At 49.0% G+C, this 18,780-nt stretch overlaps 1 protein-coding gene across 6 annotated transcripts in view; it reads right to left on the bottom strand.

The window, feature by feature from the left end:
* LOC140386565 (hepatic and glial cell adhesion molecule-like) overlaps positions 1 to 5,963 on the bottom strand; it is a 76,883-nt gene extending 70,920 nt beyond the window's left edge. For all 6 annotated transcript variants that reach the window (XM_072468987.1, XM_072468988.1, XM_072468992.1 and 3 more), the window contains exon 1: positions 5,732 to 5,963. In XM_072468987.1, coding sequence (XP_072325088.1) covers positions 5,732 to 5,879 — 148 coding nt within the window. In that variant the 5' untranslated portion in view covers positions 5,880 to 5,963. The remainder of the gene's footprint in view (positions 1 to 5,731) is intronic.
* Positions 5,964 to 18,780: the final 12,817 nt, after the last annotated feature.

Raw genomic sequence — 18,780 nt, 5'->3', positions numbered from 1 at the left:
TCGCCAGCAGGCAGCACGGTGGCGCAGTGGTTAGCACTGCTGCCTCACGGCGCAGTAGTTTCAGGCTCGATCCCGGCTCCGGGTCACCGTCTGTGTGGAGTTTGCACATTTGCCCCATGCCTGTGTGGGTTTCGACCCCACAACCCAGAGATGGGCAGGTTAGGTGGATTGGCAATGCTAACATGCCCTTAATTGGAACAAAATTGGGTACTCTAAATTTATTTTAAAAGAAGAATTTAAATCTCACTATCTGCAGTGGCAGGATTTGAACCTGGGTCACCAGAGCCTTACTCTGGGTCTTTGGTTTATTTGTCCAGTGACAATACCACTACACCACTGCCTCTTCACTTTGAAAGAATAAAGAATAAAGGAGCCAAATATTATATAAATGGAGAAAGACTGCAGAAAGCTGCAGCACAGAGGGATTTTGGGGTCTTCATGCATGAATCACAAAAAGCTAGCAGGCAACTTCAGCAGGTTACAGAGTGGGGAAATGAAATGTTGGTCTTTATTTCAAAGATGTGGAGATGCTGGCATTGGACTGGGGTGAGCAAAGTAAGAAGTCTTACAACACCAGGTTAAAGTCCAGCAAGTTTGTTTTGAATCAAGTGAAACAAGCCTGTTGGACTTTAACCTGGTGTTGTAAGACTTCTTACTTTATTTCAAAGGGAATAGAATATAAAAATAGGGGAGTCTTGCCAAAAGGATACAGAGCAGTAGTTACACCACACCTGGAATACTGTGAACAGTTTTGGTCTCCTTATCTAAGGAAAGATATACTGGAATTGGAGGCAGTCCAGAGAAGATTCACAAGGTTGATCCTGGGTATGGAGAGATTTTCTTTATAAGGAGAGGTTGAGTAGGTTGGGCCTGTACTCACTGGAGTTTAGAAGAGTGAGAGGCAACATTATTGAGGCACATAGGATTCTCAAGGGGCTTGACAGGGTAGATGCTAAGAGGGTATTTCTTCTTGTGAGAGAGTCTAGGACCAAGGGCATAAACTCAGAGTAAAGGGCCGCCCATTTCAGACCGAGATGAAGAGGAATTCCTTCTTGCAGAGGGTAGTGAATCTGTGGCATTCTTTACCACAGAGAGTGTTGTACCGTCTGTAGTGTGAGTACTGTCTGCAGTTTTGATCCCTTTACCTCAGAAAGAATATTATTTCCACAGAGGGAATGTTCACCAAGGTTCATCAGACTTGTTCCTGGGATGGCAGGGCTGACTTATGAAGAGGGCTTGGGCAAACTGGGCCTGTATTCTCTAGAGTTTCAGACAATGACTGGGTAATCTTATAGAAACCTCCAAAGTACTCAAAGGAATAGACAAGAACATAGAACATAGAACATAGAACGATACAGTGCAGTACAGGCCCTTCGGCCCACGATGTTGCACCGACATGGGAAGTCAAAAAAACAAAAGCCATCTAACCTACACTATGCCATTATCATCCATATGCTTATCCAATAAACTTTTAAATGCCCTCAATGTTGGCAAGTTCACTACTGTAACAAAGAACAAAAAGAAAGTACAGCACAGGAACAGGCCCTTTGGCCCTCCAAGCCTGCACCGACCATGCTGCCCGTCAAAACTAAAATCTTCTACACTTCCGGGGTCCGTATCCCTCTATTCCCATCCTATTCATGTATTTGTCAAGATGCCCCTTAAACATCACTATCGTCCCTGCTTCCACCACCTCCTCTGACAGCGAGTGCCAGGCACCCACTACCCTCTGTGTAAAAAACTTGCCTCGTACATCTCCTCTAAACCTTGCCCCTCGCGCCTTAAACCTATGCCCCCTAGTAATTGACCCCTCTACCCTTGGAAAAAGTCTCTGACTATCCACCCTGTCTATGCCCCTCATAATTTTGTAGACCTCTATCAGGTCGCCCCTCAACCTCCGTCGTTCCAGTGAGAACAAATCGAGTTTATTCAACCTCTCTAAACAGTCTAGATGAAGGTAAGATGTTTCCCTTGGCTTAGGAGTCTGGAACCAGGGGGAATATTTCAAAATAAGGGAGATGCCACTTAGGACCGAGATGAGGGGGAATGTATTTACACAGACGGTTGTGAATCTTTGGAATTCTCTTCCCCAGAAGGCTGTGGAAGTTTAGTCATTGAGTGTGATTAAAGCAGAGATTGAAAGATTTCTGATTAACAGTGATGTAAAGGGATATGGGGGTTGTGTGACTAAAAGTCATTGAAGTGTCTGATCAGCCATGATCATATTGAATAGTGGAGCAGGCTCTTTGGGCTGAATGGCCTTCTCCTGTTCCTGTGTTCCTATCCCATTCATCTCCAGGCTCATCGAGTTAATGGCTATTATACTACGAGTAACAGACTATACAGAGAGAGATTGAGAGAGCGAGAGAGTAGCTGGGAATTTCCTTAGTATTCAATCTATGACTAATCACAGTACTCATCGGTGATTTCATGCATTATTGTCACAGCAATTTATCTCTGACACAATGCTGAATCACGGCTCAATGACGTTGTGGATAGTTTGCCTTCTTCCTTCTTGCCCCAAGTTTAAATGCATATTTGCATTTCAGTCTGAAATGACGAACAACAGGTTCTGCCTGCATTCCTTCTCCAGATGGAGTTTTGATTCAAGGGCATGTCCTACATTGGTTGCCTTGGTGACAGTCATCCCAGTGCAAAGAACTGTTGACGTCCGACTGTTACAGTCTGCCACATTCCAAGGCCCAAGGCTACGTGCTGAGGGGATGCAATTAATCCCAGGGCAGCCGGCGCATAGGCTCAGCGAGGGGAAGGTCACTGTCGAAGGCCCACCCACCGTCATACTCTGAGGGTCTGCAAACCGTTTAAAACCATGTGGCTGTGTAATTAGTAAATAATATATACTGTGAATATAACCCGTATTTATAACTGAGTAGCAGGCGGTATTGAAAGCAACTGATTTATTTTGCACTTTATATCATGTATGTCAACTTTGAGCTGTTGTGTAATGTACTTTTATACGTTTTATGAATAAAATATTTATATATTTTAAATATCAGCACAGCTAATGGGAGGCAGTTAAAGGGAACCGGGAGTGGCAGTGACAGAGTGCGGTTGGTCATTGTGAGACCCAAGGGTCCATTGTGATGTGGGACTGGCCCACACTGTCCAATGAAATGTATACAAAACTACGGGACTAGGCAATCACCTCAACAGGAGAGAGGGAAGAAAATGAGAGTGGAGGGAGAGAGTGTGTGCGGGGGGTGGGGGGGAGAGACAGAGCGAGGAGGGGGGGGGGGGCAAGAGAGGAGGGTGAAAGTGGAGGGAGGGAGAGGGTGAGGTGGGGGAAGAAAGTGGAAGGAGATAGATGGGGAGAGGGGGAAGATGAAAGAGAGTGATTGGGTGAAGAGAGCAGGAGGTATCAGAGAGTTGAGGGTGGGGGAATGGGGATGAGAACAGGAGGGGAGAAAGAGAAGCAAGTGGGGAGCAGGTGGGGAAAGAAGAATGGAGAAGGGCAGAGAATATGGGGGACAGGTGGGAGTGGGGAGGAAGAGGGACAGAGAGAGTGTGTGGGACGGAGAAAGAGAGGAGATGAGGAGGTGAGGGTGGAATGGGGAGCAGAAAAAAAGAGGTGATTGAGCTAGAGGGACAGAGAGGTTGGGAGAATGAGAAGGGAATGAGTAGGGGAGGGGGACGAGAGTGAGGAAGCAGGGGGAAGGGAAAGGAGAGCAGGGAAGAGAGGGGAGAGTGGGAGAGAGAGGTAGTGTGGGGAGAGAGAAAGGAGAGGGAGAGAGAGACGAAAGAGTGGGGCAGAGAGGATAGTGGGGAGAAGGGGGAGAATGGGGAGAGAGAGGAGTTAGGGGGAGGAAGATGAGTGGTGAGAGAGGGGTAAGTGGTGAGAGAAAGAGCAGAGTGGGGGAGAGAGAGGAGAGTGGGAAGAGAGGAGAGAGAGGAGCGTGGGGAAAAGAGAGGAGAGTGGAGAAAGAGGGCAGAGAGAGTAGAGGGGGAGACAGAGGGATGAGTGGGTAAGAGAGGAGAGTGGGGGAGAGAGAGAGGCAAAGAGGAGGAGAGAGAGAAGAGCAAGAGAAAGGAGAATGGGGAGAGAAAGGAGAGTTTGGGAGAGAAAGGAGAGTAGGAGAGTGAGGGAGAGTGGGGAAGAGAGGGGAGAGTGGGGTGAGTGGGGAAGGGAGAGGCAAGTGGGAGAGAGAGAGGAGACTGGGGGAGAGAGAGTAGAGTGGGAAAGATAAATGAGAGTGGGGGAAAGAGAGGAGAGTGGGGGAAAGAGAGGAGGGAGGATAAAATGGGGTGGAGAGAGGAGTGGGTGAGAGATGAGAATGGGGAAGGGAGAGGTAAGTGGGGGAGAGAGAGGAGACTGGGGGAGAGAGAGAAGAGTGGGAAGGATAAAGGAGAGAGGAAGAGAGAGAGGAAAGAGTTGTGGAGAGAGGATACTGGGGGGAGAGAGGATAGTGGGGGAGAGAGGAGAGTGGGGAGAAAGGGAGGAAAGAGTGGGGGAGAGAGAATAGGGGGGGAGAGGATCGTGGGGGTGGGGAGAGAGGAGAGTGGGGGCGAGAGAGAGGAGAGCAGGGGAGAGAGAGGAGAGTGGGGAGAGATAAAGGAGAGGGGAAGAGAGCGAGGAAAGAGTGGGGGAGAGAGGATAGTGGGAAGAGGGCGGAGAGTGGGGGAGAGAGAGTAGAGTGGGGAGAGATAAAGGAGAGAGGAAGAGAGTGAGGGGACAGAGAGATGTTGGTGGAGAGAAAGAGGAGGAGAAAGACAAGTGGTGAGAGAAAGGGGTAGGTGGTGAGAGAGAGAGGAGATGGAGGAGGGGGAGGAGAGTGGAGAAAGATGGGGTGGAGAGAGGAGAGGGGAGAGAGAGAGAAAGAGAAGTGGCTGAGAGAGAGGAGAGTCGGGGACAGAGACGGGGGAGGAGGAGAGAGAGAGAGGAGTGAGCAAAAGAAAAGAAAGTGGGGAAGGGAGAGGCAAGTGGGGAGAGAGAGGAGACTGGGGAAGAGAGTGGAGAGTGGGGAGAGAGAAACGAGTGGAGAGAGAGAGAGAAGAATAGGGGAGCGAGAGAAGAGTGGGCGGGAGAGTGGCGAATGGGGGAGAGAGTGGCAAGTGGGGGACAGAGAGGCGAATGGGAGACACGGACGCGAGTAGGGGATAGAGAGGGGAGTGGGAGAGAGATGGCTTGGGGGAGAGGGAGGCTTGTGGGGGGAGGGAGGCTTGTGGGGGAGAGAGAGACGTGTTGGAGTGAGAGAGGAGAGTAGGGGAAAGGGAGGAGAGTGGGGGAAAGAGAGTGGGGTGAGACAGGCGTATGGGGAGAGAGTGACAAGTGGGGAGAGTGGGGAGAGGGAGGAGAGAGGGGGAGGGGAGAGTGGAGATTCTACCCCTTATTCACCAAACTAATGGAAGTATTTTCTCTATTGAATCCTTAATTCATTTTTAAACACCTCAATTCTATTAACCCTCAATTTTCCAGCTTTAAGTCCACATTGGGCAAATCATAGTCAGGGACAGGTCAGGAAGATGGGTTCCAGTTTCAAATTGGGGGGATTTATATCCAACAACTCTTCAGTTTTTAACCCAGTAAAGTAATTGTGGAGGTCATGTCCTGCTCTATCACACTCTTCCGAGCATCTCTCTTTATAAAAAGTTTATTGTAACCAACGTTTCCACAATTTACAAAGTGGCGAGGCCTTCAACATGAATAAAGATTCACCATTGATTCCTGCACCAAGTTAGTTCAAAGCCTCACAACATTAACAGGTAGACTCACCTTTGTACATCACAGACAAGAGTAGAAACCAGTTGAGCCAGTGGCCATTCACCATTTTCCACCCTGTGCCAATAACTCTTTGCCCCACATGGAGAGACATCAGGACAGCGAGGAGGAATCTACCAGAGCTACAACGATAGCAGGTCATCACTCGGAAAGCTGGATAATCGAGCTAAGGGGTGGCTTATCTCCATGTTGATTTGTACTTTAAAGCACAACGTCAATAGCACTGACTGTACCTCAATACTATGAGGAAACATCACTCACAGAAAGACATATCAAATTCCAGAAATATTTACCGCTCTAAAAAAATTTCAAGCAGCCTCTACCTCATTTTGTTTGTTTGAATCACTTCCTGAATGGGCGGGATCAGGCGGAGAATGGATTTTCGCACCAAAATCAGGGCTGGTTGGCGGTTTGACGCCAGTCTGCCATGCACTTTCCCCTCCAAACTGGCATCATCATGATGTGTGCTATGCGCCATTTCAACAGTGTTGGCGCGGCATCGGCCTGCCAACCCGTAATGCTTTCCCCCCCCCAATGGGCCGAGTTCCCGACGGCGCGGGACAAGTTTGGTCCCAGCAGTCAGGAACCCAGCGTGCCGGCTGCGGACTGTGTCCAGCGCCACCACACTCGGCCGGGATCCGTACCACTGGCTAGGAGAGGGGCTTTTGCTGGGGCTGGAGAGACTGCTGGAGGGTGGCTGCCATGGGGTGAGCTGTGGAGTTGCAGATGGTGGGTTGGGTTCGCACACAGCTGCCGCCATGTTGTACAGCATCAGCCGTGAGCATGGGTGGCACGGGACCCGGCCATTCTCCAGGCATTTTCGGCACGGGAGAAGAGAGTTTCAGTCTAGCCCCACACCGGTACCGGAATCGATGAGGGTTTCACGCCGATTTTTTGTTCATGAAAGACCACACATGCTCTGCTGGTGCCAGCACCTCGTCTCAGAAATGGAGAATCCAAGGGTATCTATGCATTTATATATAAAAATAAGAAAATGCTGGGAACGCTCAGCAGGTCAGGCAGCATCTGTGGAGAGAGGAATAGAGTTAATGTTTCAGTTCGGTGATGCTTCAACAGAATCAGGTTTCTGCAGTATTTTGCCTTTCTGGAATTAAGTCGGTCTGTTCACCATTTTGTTGTCAGATTTCTTCCTGCGATGATTGTTCAACCTTAGATATGTGCCATCTCTAAGAATGCATATTTTCACATCTGTAACATTGTTCGGCTTTGTCCCTGTTTCAGCTTGTTTGCTACAGAAGCCCTCATCCATACCTTTGTTACCTCGAGACAAGACTATTCTAATGGAATCATGGCTGGTTTCTCTCACATTCTACCCTGTGTAACCTTGAGGTCAATTGAACCTCTTCTGCGCATATCCTACCTCGCAGCAAGCCCCTTTCTTCTATTTTCCCTTTGCTCACTGATCTATGTTGGCTCTGACTTGAGCAACGCCTTGATTTAAAAATCTCTACCGAATTTTCAAATTGCTCCTTGAACTTGCCCCTCCCTATCTCTGTAATCCCCACAACCCCACATTCCTCTGAGATATTTTTGTTCTTTTAATTCTGCCCTCTTGTGCATAAGTGCAGCTGGAGGATCATTGATGCAATGAAATACGCTTTTGATCTGCCCGAACTTTATTAGTCTTCGAGTGAAAAGAGCTTTGACGACGACCGAGTGTTACAGGCTGGCACATTCCAAGGTCCAAGGTTCGACGGTCATTGGAGGCAGGTCAGGCAAGGTTCACTTGGTTAATCCCAGCTGTGGAAGGATTTTCTTATGAGGAGATGTTAAGTAGGTCAGACCCGTACTCATTGTAGTTTAGAAGATTGAGAGGTGACCTTATTGAGACATGTAAGATATTCAGAGGACTTGACAGGGTAGATGCTCAGTGGTTGTTTCCCCTTGTGGGAGAGTCTAGGACCAGACGACATAATCTCAGAGTAAGGGGCCATCCATTTAAGACAGAGAGGAGGAGAAATTTAGTCTCTCAGGGGATAGTGAATCTGTGGAATTCTTTACTGCAGAGGACTGTCATAAAGATGCACTATCAGACATCATTTAAACACAAAAGGTATTTCTTAATAAGAATTTACAGCGTCCTCATGGCTGTAGCTTGCTTGCAAAATGTCTCTTTGCCCAAGCGTGCTCCACCCCCTGGAGTTATTTCACACTCTGAGTCCCCATTGGTTGCACATGCCATGTGTTCCTTAAAGGGATAATCACTACATCCTTCACCCTTTAAGTCCTTCAATAATAATTCATTTAGTCCTATATATTAACGAAACATTATGTACATGAACTGGACAATTATAAATTGAGTTCCGAGGGAGTTTTCTGTTCTTTGTAGAGTGGCCTAATCCTGTTGTCTGAGATTCTTCAACAGGATCGACATTAACAGGAGCTGCAATAACAGGTATCCTGCCTGGCACCGACAGTTCATCACCATTTGCTTCTACGGAGACATCAGTTATATCAAAAACAGGTCGATCAGGCAGTTTGTTGCTCATGAGTTTGAAAACATTTCTTGATGGCAACACTGACTGTTGGAGCATCTCTCTACTTTGATCCACGTGTTTAGAACAATTTGTTTCTCCAGATCCACTTGGTATGAAAGGGTTCCGGTCTTCGAGACAATAATTCCAGGGATCCAACTTAATCCACCACCGAAGTTTCTCACATATATGGCTTCATTTACCATAAATGATCCATAAATGATAGTGAATCATCGCTTGTTTTCTGACTACTCTGTCTGGCTTCTACCTTCCTGACAAATTTGGAAATACGAGGCTCAATCTCATTCTGAGACGACGTTTCGTTAGCAGTTCTGTTGGTGGAACTCCTATTGCTGCATGTGGAGTGGTACAATAGCTGAGGAGGAATTGAAAGATTTTGGTCTCCAAGGTTCCTCGTGACAGTTTCTTTGGTCCAGACTTGAAAGTTTGGACGGCTCTCTCGGCCAGTATGTTTGATGCTGGATGGTAAGGCGCAGTTCCAATGTGTTTAATACCCTTGAAGTGGTGAAGTTTTGAAACTCAGGGCCAGTGAATCTTATAGAACATAGAACAGTACAGTACAGAACAGGCCCTTCGGCCCTCGATGTTGTGCCGAATCCCACTCTCTGTCATTCTGGTGTGCTCCATGTGCCTATCCAATGACCGCTTGAAAGTTCCTAAAGTGTCCGACTCCACTATCACAGCAGGCAGTCCATTCCACACCCTAACCACTCTCAGAGTAAAGAACCTACCTCGGACATCCCTCCTATATCTCCCATCCCGAACCTTATAGTTATGCCCCCTTGTAAGAGCTACATCCACCCGAGGAAATAGTCTCCGAACGTCCACTCTATCGATCCCCCTCATCATCTTATCAACCTCTATTAAGTCACCTCTCATCCTCCTCCGCTCCAGAGAGAAAAGCCCTAGCTCCCTCAACCTTTCCTCATAAGACCTACCCTCCAAACCAGGCAGCATCCTGGTAAATCTCCTTTGCACCCTTTCCAATGCTTCCACATCCCTCCGAGAGTGAGGTGACCAGAACTGCATACAGTACCCCAAATGTGGTCTCACCAGGGTCCTGTACATTTGCAGCATAACCCCACTGCTCTTAAACTCAAGCCCCCTATTAATAAACGCTAACACACTATAGGCCTTCTTCACGGCTCGGTCCACTTGAGTGGTGATGCACGATCAATGACCACTAAAGCGAGGTTGTAGTCCAACTGAAGGCTTTAATAAGCTCGATTTTTCCCCCAGCAGCTCAGGTACATAATGAAGGCTGCTGGGGCGGCACGGGCTCTTATACCCCGCCTAGCAAGGCGGAGCTAACATACAGCTTGACCAATAGGAAGCATACAATTTCTACCAATGGTGCTCCAGCATTGCCAGGTACCATAATACCTCTACGACCACATTCACCCCCTGTTAAAAAAGAGTCTGGCGCGGGTGGTGGCCTGATACTACAAACATGTCAACGTGGTAGAATTAGTTATGGAGGTACCGTAATACCTCCGTACAGCGTTTTGTAACTATTTACAATTCTAGTAACTATTTATAATTTATGATTTTAATTTACAATTTAAAATGAAGCAATCAGTCGATCGGGGGACCTGGTCGCCCTCTGTGATCGTCGGAGCTTCGGTGGTGACTCCGGTGGAGGCTCGGCCGTCTGTGACTCCGGGAGCATGGCCTCGATCTCAGTGGCAGCTTCGACACCCCCAGACGCTGCTGGTGGGGAAAACGGTTGACCTGGGAAGGGAGCGCCTGCGGGCTGCGACGGTGGGTGGGGGGGCCTAGACGGGGCCGGCAGAAAGACCGATCCTCCTGCAAGGTGCCCTGTTTGAGGGGAAGGTGGGACTGGTGGCTGGGGTGTGCGTGGGGGTCCGGCGGGCGCCAGGTCTCGTAGGGAGACCGTATCTTGTCGGCCGTCGTGGTACGCCACGTAGGCGTACTGGGGGTTAGCGTGGAGAAGATGGACCCCCTTGACCAACGGGTCTGACTTGTGCGCCCGCATGTGTTTTCGGATCAGGATGGGTCCGGGAGCTGCCAGCCAGGTTGGGAGCAAGGTCCCAGAGGAGGACTTCCTGGGGAAGACAAGGAGATGTTCGTGAGGTGCCTGGTTGGTTGTGGTACAAAGCAGTGATCGGATGGAGTGGAGGGCATCCGGGAGGACTTCCTGCCAGCGGGAGACTGGGAGATTCCTGGACTGTAGGGCCAGTAGGACGGTCTTCCAGACTGTTCCGTTCTACCTCTCTACCCATCCGTTACCCCGGGGGTTGTAACTGGTCGTCCTGTTCGAGGCGATGCCCTTGCTGAGCAGGAATTGACGCAGTTCGTCGCTCATAAAGGAGGACCCCTTATCACTATGTATGTAGGCGGGGAACCCGAACAGTGCAAAGATGCTATGAAGTGCCTTGATGACGGTGGTTGCGGTCATGTCAGGGCAGGGGATGGCGAATAGGAACCGGGAGCACTCGTCAATCACGTTCAGGAAGTATGTGTTGCGGTCGGTGGAGGGCAGGGGGCCTTTGAAGTCAATGCTGAGGCGTTCAAAGGGATGGGAAGCCTTTATCAGGTGTGCTTTCTCTGGCCGGTAGAAGTGCGGTTTGCACTCCGTGCAGATTTGGCAGTCCCTGGTGGCTGTCCTCACCTCCTCGATGGAGTAGGGCAGGTTGCGGGTCTTGATAAAGTGGAAAAAGCGAGTGACCCCCGGGTGGCGGTCCACTTGTGTGGTAGCAAATGTGCTGCAGGACAGGGCGTCAGGAGGCTCATTTAGCTTCCCGGGACGATACAAGATCTCGTAGTTGTAGGTGGAGAGTTCGATCCTCCGCCGCAAGATCTTATCGTTTTTTGTCTTGCCCCGCTGTGCATTATCGAACATGAAAGCAACCGACCGTTGGTCAGTGAGGAGAGTGAATCTCCTGCCGGCCAGGTATTGCCTCCAATGTCGCACAGCTTCTACTATGGCCCGGGCTTCCTTTTCGACTGAGGAGTGGTGGATTTCGGAAGCATGGAGGGTACGTGAAAAGAAGGCCACGGGCCTGCCCGCTTGGTTGAGGGTGGCCGTCAGCTACATCAGACGTGTCGCTCTCGACCTGGAAGGGGAGGGACTCATCAATGGCGTGCATCGTGGCCTTTGCAATGTCCGATTTGTTGCGGCTGAACGCCTGGTGGGCATCTATCGACAGGGGAAAAGCTGTGGATTGGATCAGGGGACGGGCCTTCTCCACATAGTTGGGGACCCACTGGGCGTCGTAACTGAAAAACCCTAGGCAGCGCTTCAGGGCCTTGGAGCAGTGAGGGAGGGGGAACTCCGTAAAGTGGCGCATGCGCTCAGGGTCGGGGCCTATAACTCCATTTCGCACTACGTAGCCGAGGATGGCTAGGCGGTCGGTGTTGAACACGCATTTATCCTTGTTGTATGTAAGGTTAAGGATCTTTGCGGTCTGGAGGAATTTTTGGAGATTGGTGTCGTAGCCCTGCTGGTCATGGCCGCAGATGGTGACATTATCGAGATACGGGAATGTTGCCCGTAAACCGTACCGGTCAACCATTCGGTTCATCTCACGCTGGAAGACCGAGACCCCGTTGGTGACACCGAAGAAGTGATAGAGCCGCGCCCATCTGCCTCAAAGGCAGTGTATTTGCGGTCAATAGTGCGGAGCTGGTGGTAGGCGGACTTAAGATCCACCGTGGAGAAGACCTTGTAATGCGTGATCCTGTTTACCAGGTCGGATTTGTGGGGGAGAGGATAAGCGTCCAGCTGCGTAAACCTGTTGATGGTCTGACTGCAGTCGATGACCATCCTATGTTTCTCCCCGGTCTTGACCACCACTACTTGAGTTCTCCAGGGACTGTTGCTAGCTTCAATGACTCCTTCCCTCAGTCGCCTTTGGACCTCTGACCTAAAAAGATCCGGTCCTGGGCACTGTACCGTCTGCTCCTGGTGGTGACAGGTTTGCAATCCGGGGTGAGGTTCGCAAACAGGGAAGGCGGGTCGACCTTAAGGGTCGCGAGGCCGCAGACAGTGAGGGGGGGGGGGGTCTAGGGCCACCGAATTTGAAAGTTGGACTTTGGAGATTACACTGGAAGTCTAAACCCAGGAGTGTGGCCACGCAGAGGTGGGGAAGGACGTAGAGCCGGTAATTTTTAAACCCCCTTCCCTGGACTGTGAGGTTTGCTACACAAAACCCCTTTATCTCTACTGAGTGGGAACCGGAGGCCAGGGAGATTTTTTGATTAACGGGGTGGACGAGGAGAGAACAGCGCCTTACCGTGTCGGGGTGTATGAAGCTCTCCGTGCTCCCAGAGTCAATTAGGCAGGACGTCTCGCGCCCGTTGATAAATACAGTCGTTGTAGCAGTTGAGAGTGTTCGAGGCCGAGACTGATCCAGAGTCACCGAGGCTAATCGCAGCAGTTGAGTGTTCTCTTCGGGCAGTGTGTGGTCAGCCGAGCTGGGGTCCTGGGGGTCCATCCAAACTGGCAGCTCCCATTGGTCGCACATGGCTGGGGGTGCACAAAATGGCGGTGCCTCGGGGCCGCACGTGGCCCTGGAGTAGGAAGATGGCGGCGCCCGCTGGCCGCACGGGGACCGTGGAGAGGTTTGTGGTGGCGGACCGCATTCGCCGCCGGGGATCGCGGCAACCACATGGGCATCGCGGCAACCGCATGGGCCTGGGATACCACCACGAAATGGCCCTTTTTACCGCATCCCTTGCAGGTGGATGCGCGGGCCGGGCAGTGCTGGCGGGGGTGCTTGGCCTTCCCACAAAAGTAGCAGCGGGGCCCCCCGGGGTTGCCAGGCTGCCTTGCAGCACAAGCTTGTAGGGGGATGGGGGATGTCTCGGGGTCGGCTGTGGAGGGGTTCCAAGCTGCCCAGGGGGCTGCCGCGCAGTCGGTAATGTAAGCGCGGGCATTTCTGGAGGCCACATCCAGGGAGCCTGCAAGGGCCCGTGCCTCCTTGAGACCTCAAGTGTCTTCTTCCAGCAATCGCTGGCGGATTTGGGAGGACAGCATACCTGCCACGAAAGCGTCCCGGACCGAGTTCAGTGTGTTCGCTCGCCGAAACTTGCGGGCAGCTGCAGTTTCTCCCCAACACCAGGAGTGCATGGTAGAATTCTTCCAGTGATTCCCCAGGGATTTTGTCACCTCGTTGCTAGCAGATGTCGGGCGTAGACCTGGTTTGCCGGGCGAATATAATGTCCTTTTAGCAGCTCTATTGCTGCATCAAAGTTTTCCACTTCCTCGATGAGGGTGTAAATCTCCGGGCTCACACTCGAGTGCAGGACTTGCATTTTCCGTTCTCCCCTGGGTGTGTTTTCGGCCGTCCCGAGATATCCTTTAAAACACACCAGCCAGTGCTTGAAGATTGCTGCTGAGTTCGCCGCATGGGGGCTGAGTTGCAGACACGCCGGCTTGATTCGTAGCTCCATCCTTTTAAATCTAGCTTATTAAATTGATGCACGATCCATGACCACTAAAGCAAGATTGTAGTCCAACTGAAGGCTTTAATAAGCTAGATGTTTCCCCCAGCAGCTCAGGTACAGAATGAAGGCTGCTGGTGTGATATGGTACGAGTTAAGTAATGGCATGATGGGAAAACTGGTCAATGGGAAGACTGGTCAAAAGGTTTGATACAATATAAGAAAGGCTGAAACTACTCATTCCAGCTCCCCAGGCCCAGGTAAAGAATGCTGCCCTAACCATTTTCAGACTAGTATGGCTGTAGGCCAACTCTGCATAACTTGAAGTCTGAAAAGATCAGCGTAAGGTCGAGCCATTCCAAAACACACGACCTCGGCAACGCCTGATAAAACTAACTCGTCATAACCCAGGGCCGTAGGAATTTAAAACAAAGGTAAGTTCAGGAAGAAACAAGTCTATTCTGACCTTTCAATGTTCCCTCCGATGACTAAATAATGGTATGAGTGATATGACCAAACATGGTCTGGTCTATGCTTCCGTTTGTATTTCCGATCAAACTCCTGACCAAACTGTTGTCACATAATCTTGATAAAGTTAATGTATAAATATTACCTTAATTGTCCGCAAAGCGCGGAACTTGTGACAGACTGAGCAGTTTTGTTGACTTCTGTCTGACTTCAAGTTTCAACCATTACTGCAAGCAGTTGTTTTCGAAAATAAAGCTTGTTATTCTGTCTTAATGAGTGTGTTGAATTTTTCTCTCACAGAAGCGAAAATATTGACTTTCACACTGGGGCGGCACGGGCTCTTATACACCGCCTAGTAGGGCGGAGCTACCATACAGCTTGACCAATAGGAAGCATACAATTTCTACCAATGGTGTTCCAGCATTACCAGGTACCATAATACCTCTACTACCACAAGTGGTATCCTTCAGAGATCTGTGCACATGAACCCCAAGATCTCTCTGTTCCTCCACATTCCTCAGAACCCTGCCGTTGACCCTGTAATCCGCATTCAAATTTTTTCTACCAAAATGAATCACCTCGCACTTATCAGGGTTAAACTCCATCTGCCATTTTTCGGCCCAGCTCTGCATCCTATCAATGTCTGTTTGCAGCTTACAACAGCCTTCCACCTCATCCACTACTCCACCAATCTTGGTGTCATCAGCAAATTTACTGACCCACCCTTCAGCCCCCTCCTCCAAGTCATTTAAAAAAATCACAAATAGCAGAGGACCCAGCACTGATCCCTGTGGTACACCGCTGGTAACTGGTCTCCAGTCTGAAAATTTTCCATTCACCACCACCCTCTGTCTTCTATGTGATAGCCAGTTACTTATCCAATTGGCCAAATTTCCCCCTATCCCACACCTCCTTAATTTCTTCATGAGCTGACCATGGGGAACCTTATCAAACGCCTTACTGAAATCCATGTATACAACATCCACTGCTCTACCTTCATCTACACACTTAGTTACCTCCTCAAAGAATTCAATCAAATTTGTGAGGCAAGACTTACCCTTCACAAATCCGTTTTGACTATCCTGGATTAAGCTGCGTCTTTCCAAATGGTCATTAATCCTATCCCTCAGGACCTTTTCCATTAACTTACAGACCAAAGTAAGACTAACCAGCTTATAATTACCAGGGTCATTCCTATTCCCTTTCTTGAACAGAGGAACAACATTCGCCACTCTCCAGTCCTCTGGCACTATCCCCGTGGACAGTGAAGACCCAAAGATCAAAGCCAAAGGCTCTGCAATCTAATCCCTTGCCTCCCAAAGAATCCTAGGATATATCCCATCTGGCCCAGGGGACTTGTCGACCCTCAGGTTTTTCAAAATTGCTAATACATCTTCCCTCAGAAAATCTGCCTCCTCCAGCCTACCCGCCAATATCACTCTCTTCCTCAGAAATATAGCCCCTCTCCTTGGTGAACACTGAAGAAAGGTATTCATTCAATGCCTCTCCTATCTCTTCTGACTCCATGCACAAGTTCCCACTACTGTCCTTGACCGGCCCTAACCTCACCCTGATCATTCTTTTATTTCTCACTTAAGAGTAAAAAGCCTTGGGGCTTTCCTTGATCTGACCCGCCAAGGACTTCTCATGCTCTCTCTAAGCTCTCCTAAGCCCTTATTTAGGATGAGTGCTGTGCAATTCAGTTAGTAGCAGTTCTCTGCCTGGTACAGGAGCGACTACTCTTGCTCTCCAGAGTATGATACCATCCTGACAATTCAATTCATTCTTGCGGGTAAAGAATGGCTTCATGTCCTCGTCAACTGGCCCATTTACACATCCTATAAGTATTTTGTCTTTCACCTTGAGCAGAAGTGGAATCGATCGTTCCAGTTCCTGATCTGTTTCACCGAAACTGACAATGTGTCTAAAAGATTTAATGCCATGATAATTCATTATGATATTGGAGTACTCTTTTGCAAGGGTAGATGGTGAAGAGCATCCATGTTCGTTATGTGTATTCCAGGTTGGTGGTTGAAAGTAGGTGACCAGAAACAACATCATTGTTGAATTCTTGGCGAGGTGATCAGTGGATAATCTTGTCCTCTTTGAAGATACCCAAAAATGGTTTCTGCTCAGAAACTATGGTAAGGGTGGCATGGTAGCACCATGGTTAGCACTGTTGCTTCACAGCTCCAGGGACCCAGTCAATTCCCAGCTTGGGTTACTGTCTGTGCGGAGTCTGCAAGTTCTCCCCTTGACTGTGTGGGTTTCCTTCGGGCGCTCCGGTTGCTTTCCACAAGTCCCAAAAGACGTGCTTGTTAGGAGAATTGGACATTCTGAATTCTCCCTCTGTGTACCCGAACAGGCACCGGAATGTGGCGACTAGGGACTTTTCACAGTAACTTCATTGCAGTGTTAATGTAAGCCTACTTGTGATACTGATAAAGATTATTATTAAATGTCTACTGTGTAAATACTGGTGGAATTTCTTGATGCCAAAGACTATTGATAATCCTTCTTTCTCGATTTGCGAGGAGCCTTTTTCAGTCTCTGAGAGGGTTCATGACATAGACTCCCTCGACCTTTCAGAGCTGCCGTGCAACTCATGGGGCAACACTGTACCAACACCACATGGAGAGATGCATCGCAGGTCAATATCAGTTTTTGGATGGGTCAAAGTGTACTAACAGGTTTGAGGGATGCAGTAATTGCTTTACTCTATAAAAATCTTCCTCCCGGGGAGCCTTCTACAACCAACGATGGTGTTTCTTTAGCAGAATATACAATGGCGCAAATACCGTCAATACATTTGATAAAGAAAACGTCCATAGCAGTCTACCCCCCCATAATGTTTTGAGTTCAGTTGTGTTTATGAGGGTAGTGGCCTCCTTTATCACCTTGATCCTTGTGCATTGACACGGTGCCCCAGGTAGTTCGCCTTAGTGGTTTGAAAGGTGCACTTCTCTTTCTTGAGGTGAATACCAGCCTCCTGAAATCTCTTTAATACTACTTCTAAGTTTGCTTAGTGCTGGGCCTCTGTTGATCCAGTTGTAACAACATCATCAAGGTACACTAAACCCGGTAGCTCCTGGAGCAGACTCTCCATTGGCCTTTGAGGTATTGCACATGCTGTTGACATGCCAAAAAGCAGGAAGAGCAGCACGGTGGCACGGTGGGTTAGCCCTGCTGCCTCACGACGCCGAGGTCCCAGGTTCGATCCCGGCTCTGGGCCACTGTCCATGTGGAGTTTGCACATTCTCCGCGTGTTTGCGTGGGTTTCACCCCCACAACCTAAATGATGTGCAGGCGAGGTGGACTGGCCACGCTAAATTGCGCTATTATTGGAAAAAATGAATTGGGTATTCTAAATTTATAAAAAACAAACAAAAGGTAGGCGCGTGTACTGGAACAGGCCTTTGCGTGTGTTTATTGTGACATACCTTCAGGATGTGTCATTTAATTCAAGTTGCCGGTATGCATGACTCATATCCAGCTTTGTGTAAGGCTCACCTCCAGAATCATAGAATAGAATCATAGAATTTACAGTGCAGAAGGATGCCATTCAGCCCATAAAGTCTGCACCGGCCCATGGAAAGGGCACCCTACCTAAGCCCAGACAACCATCGTATACCCACACCTCCACCCTATCCCCGTACCCCACCTAACCTTTTTGTTTGGACGCTATGGGCAATTTAGCATGGCCAATCCACCTAACCTGCACAGCTTTGGACTGTGGGAGGAAACCGGAGTACCCGGAGGAAACCCACGCAGACACGGGGAGAACGTCCTGCCAGCTTTACATACAGGTCTTCAATTCTTGGGATATTTATCCAGCTAGGTGACCTGATATATTGTTAGCCTAAAACTGCCACAGATGGTCTTGTTTAGTTTCAACACGCGGACTCTAGGTGCTGCTCATTCCAAGAACTGAACTGGCTGCAAAATGCTACGATCTTCCAACCTGTTTAACTCAGTGTCCACTTTCTCCAGTAAGGCATATCGTATCAGTCTTGTCCTAAAGGATCAGCTACATGCCTCTGGTTCCACATCAATCTTAGTTTGTACTTCTTTGATTTTGACCCTTCACCTACCACTACTAGCACCGGGAGCTGGGTAGACTGTTGTCCAGAGCTCACATGCACCATTATGATGGCTCTTCCACATTGTATACTCTTTAAATAGACATAATTCAGGAGTGTCGTTATCTCCACATTGGTAACATTCCATTTTTTTTTTTTAAATAATATTTTATTGAAAATTTTTGGTCAACCAACACAGTACATTGTGCATCCTTTACACAACATTATAACAATACAGATAATAATTACCTTTTTTATTTAAACAAGAACAAAAGAAAACAACAACAAATAAATAAATATTAAATAACAAAAATAAAAACTAGCCCTAATTGGCAACTGCCTTGTCTCAGGCCCCCCCCCCCCCAAGTCCTGGGCTGCTGCTGCTGCCTTCTTTTTTCCCCCATCTATCTTTCCGCAAGATATTCGACGAACGGTTGCCACCGCCTGGTAAACCCTTGAGCCGACCCCCTTAGGACGAACTTAATCCACTCTAACTTTATGAACCCCGCCATATCATTTATCCAGGTCTCCACCCCCGGGGGCTTGGCTTCTTTCCACATTAGCAATATCCTGC

Source organism: Scyliorhinus torazame, chromosome 12 (assembly GCF_047496885.1).
Source record: "Scyliorhinus torazame isolate Kashiwa2021f chromosome 12, sScyTor2.1, whole genome shotgun sequence".
Lineage (NCBI taxonomy): Eukaryota > Metazoa > Chordata > Chondrichthyes > Carcharhiniformes > Scyliorhinidae > Scyliorhinus > Scyliorhinus torazame.
This window is presented reverse-complemented; position numbering and strand designations above follow the sequence as displayed.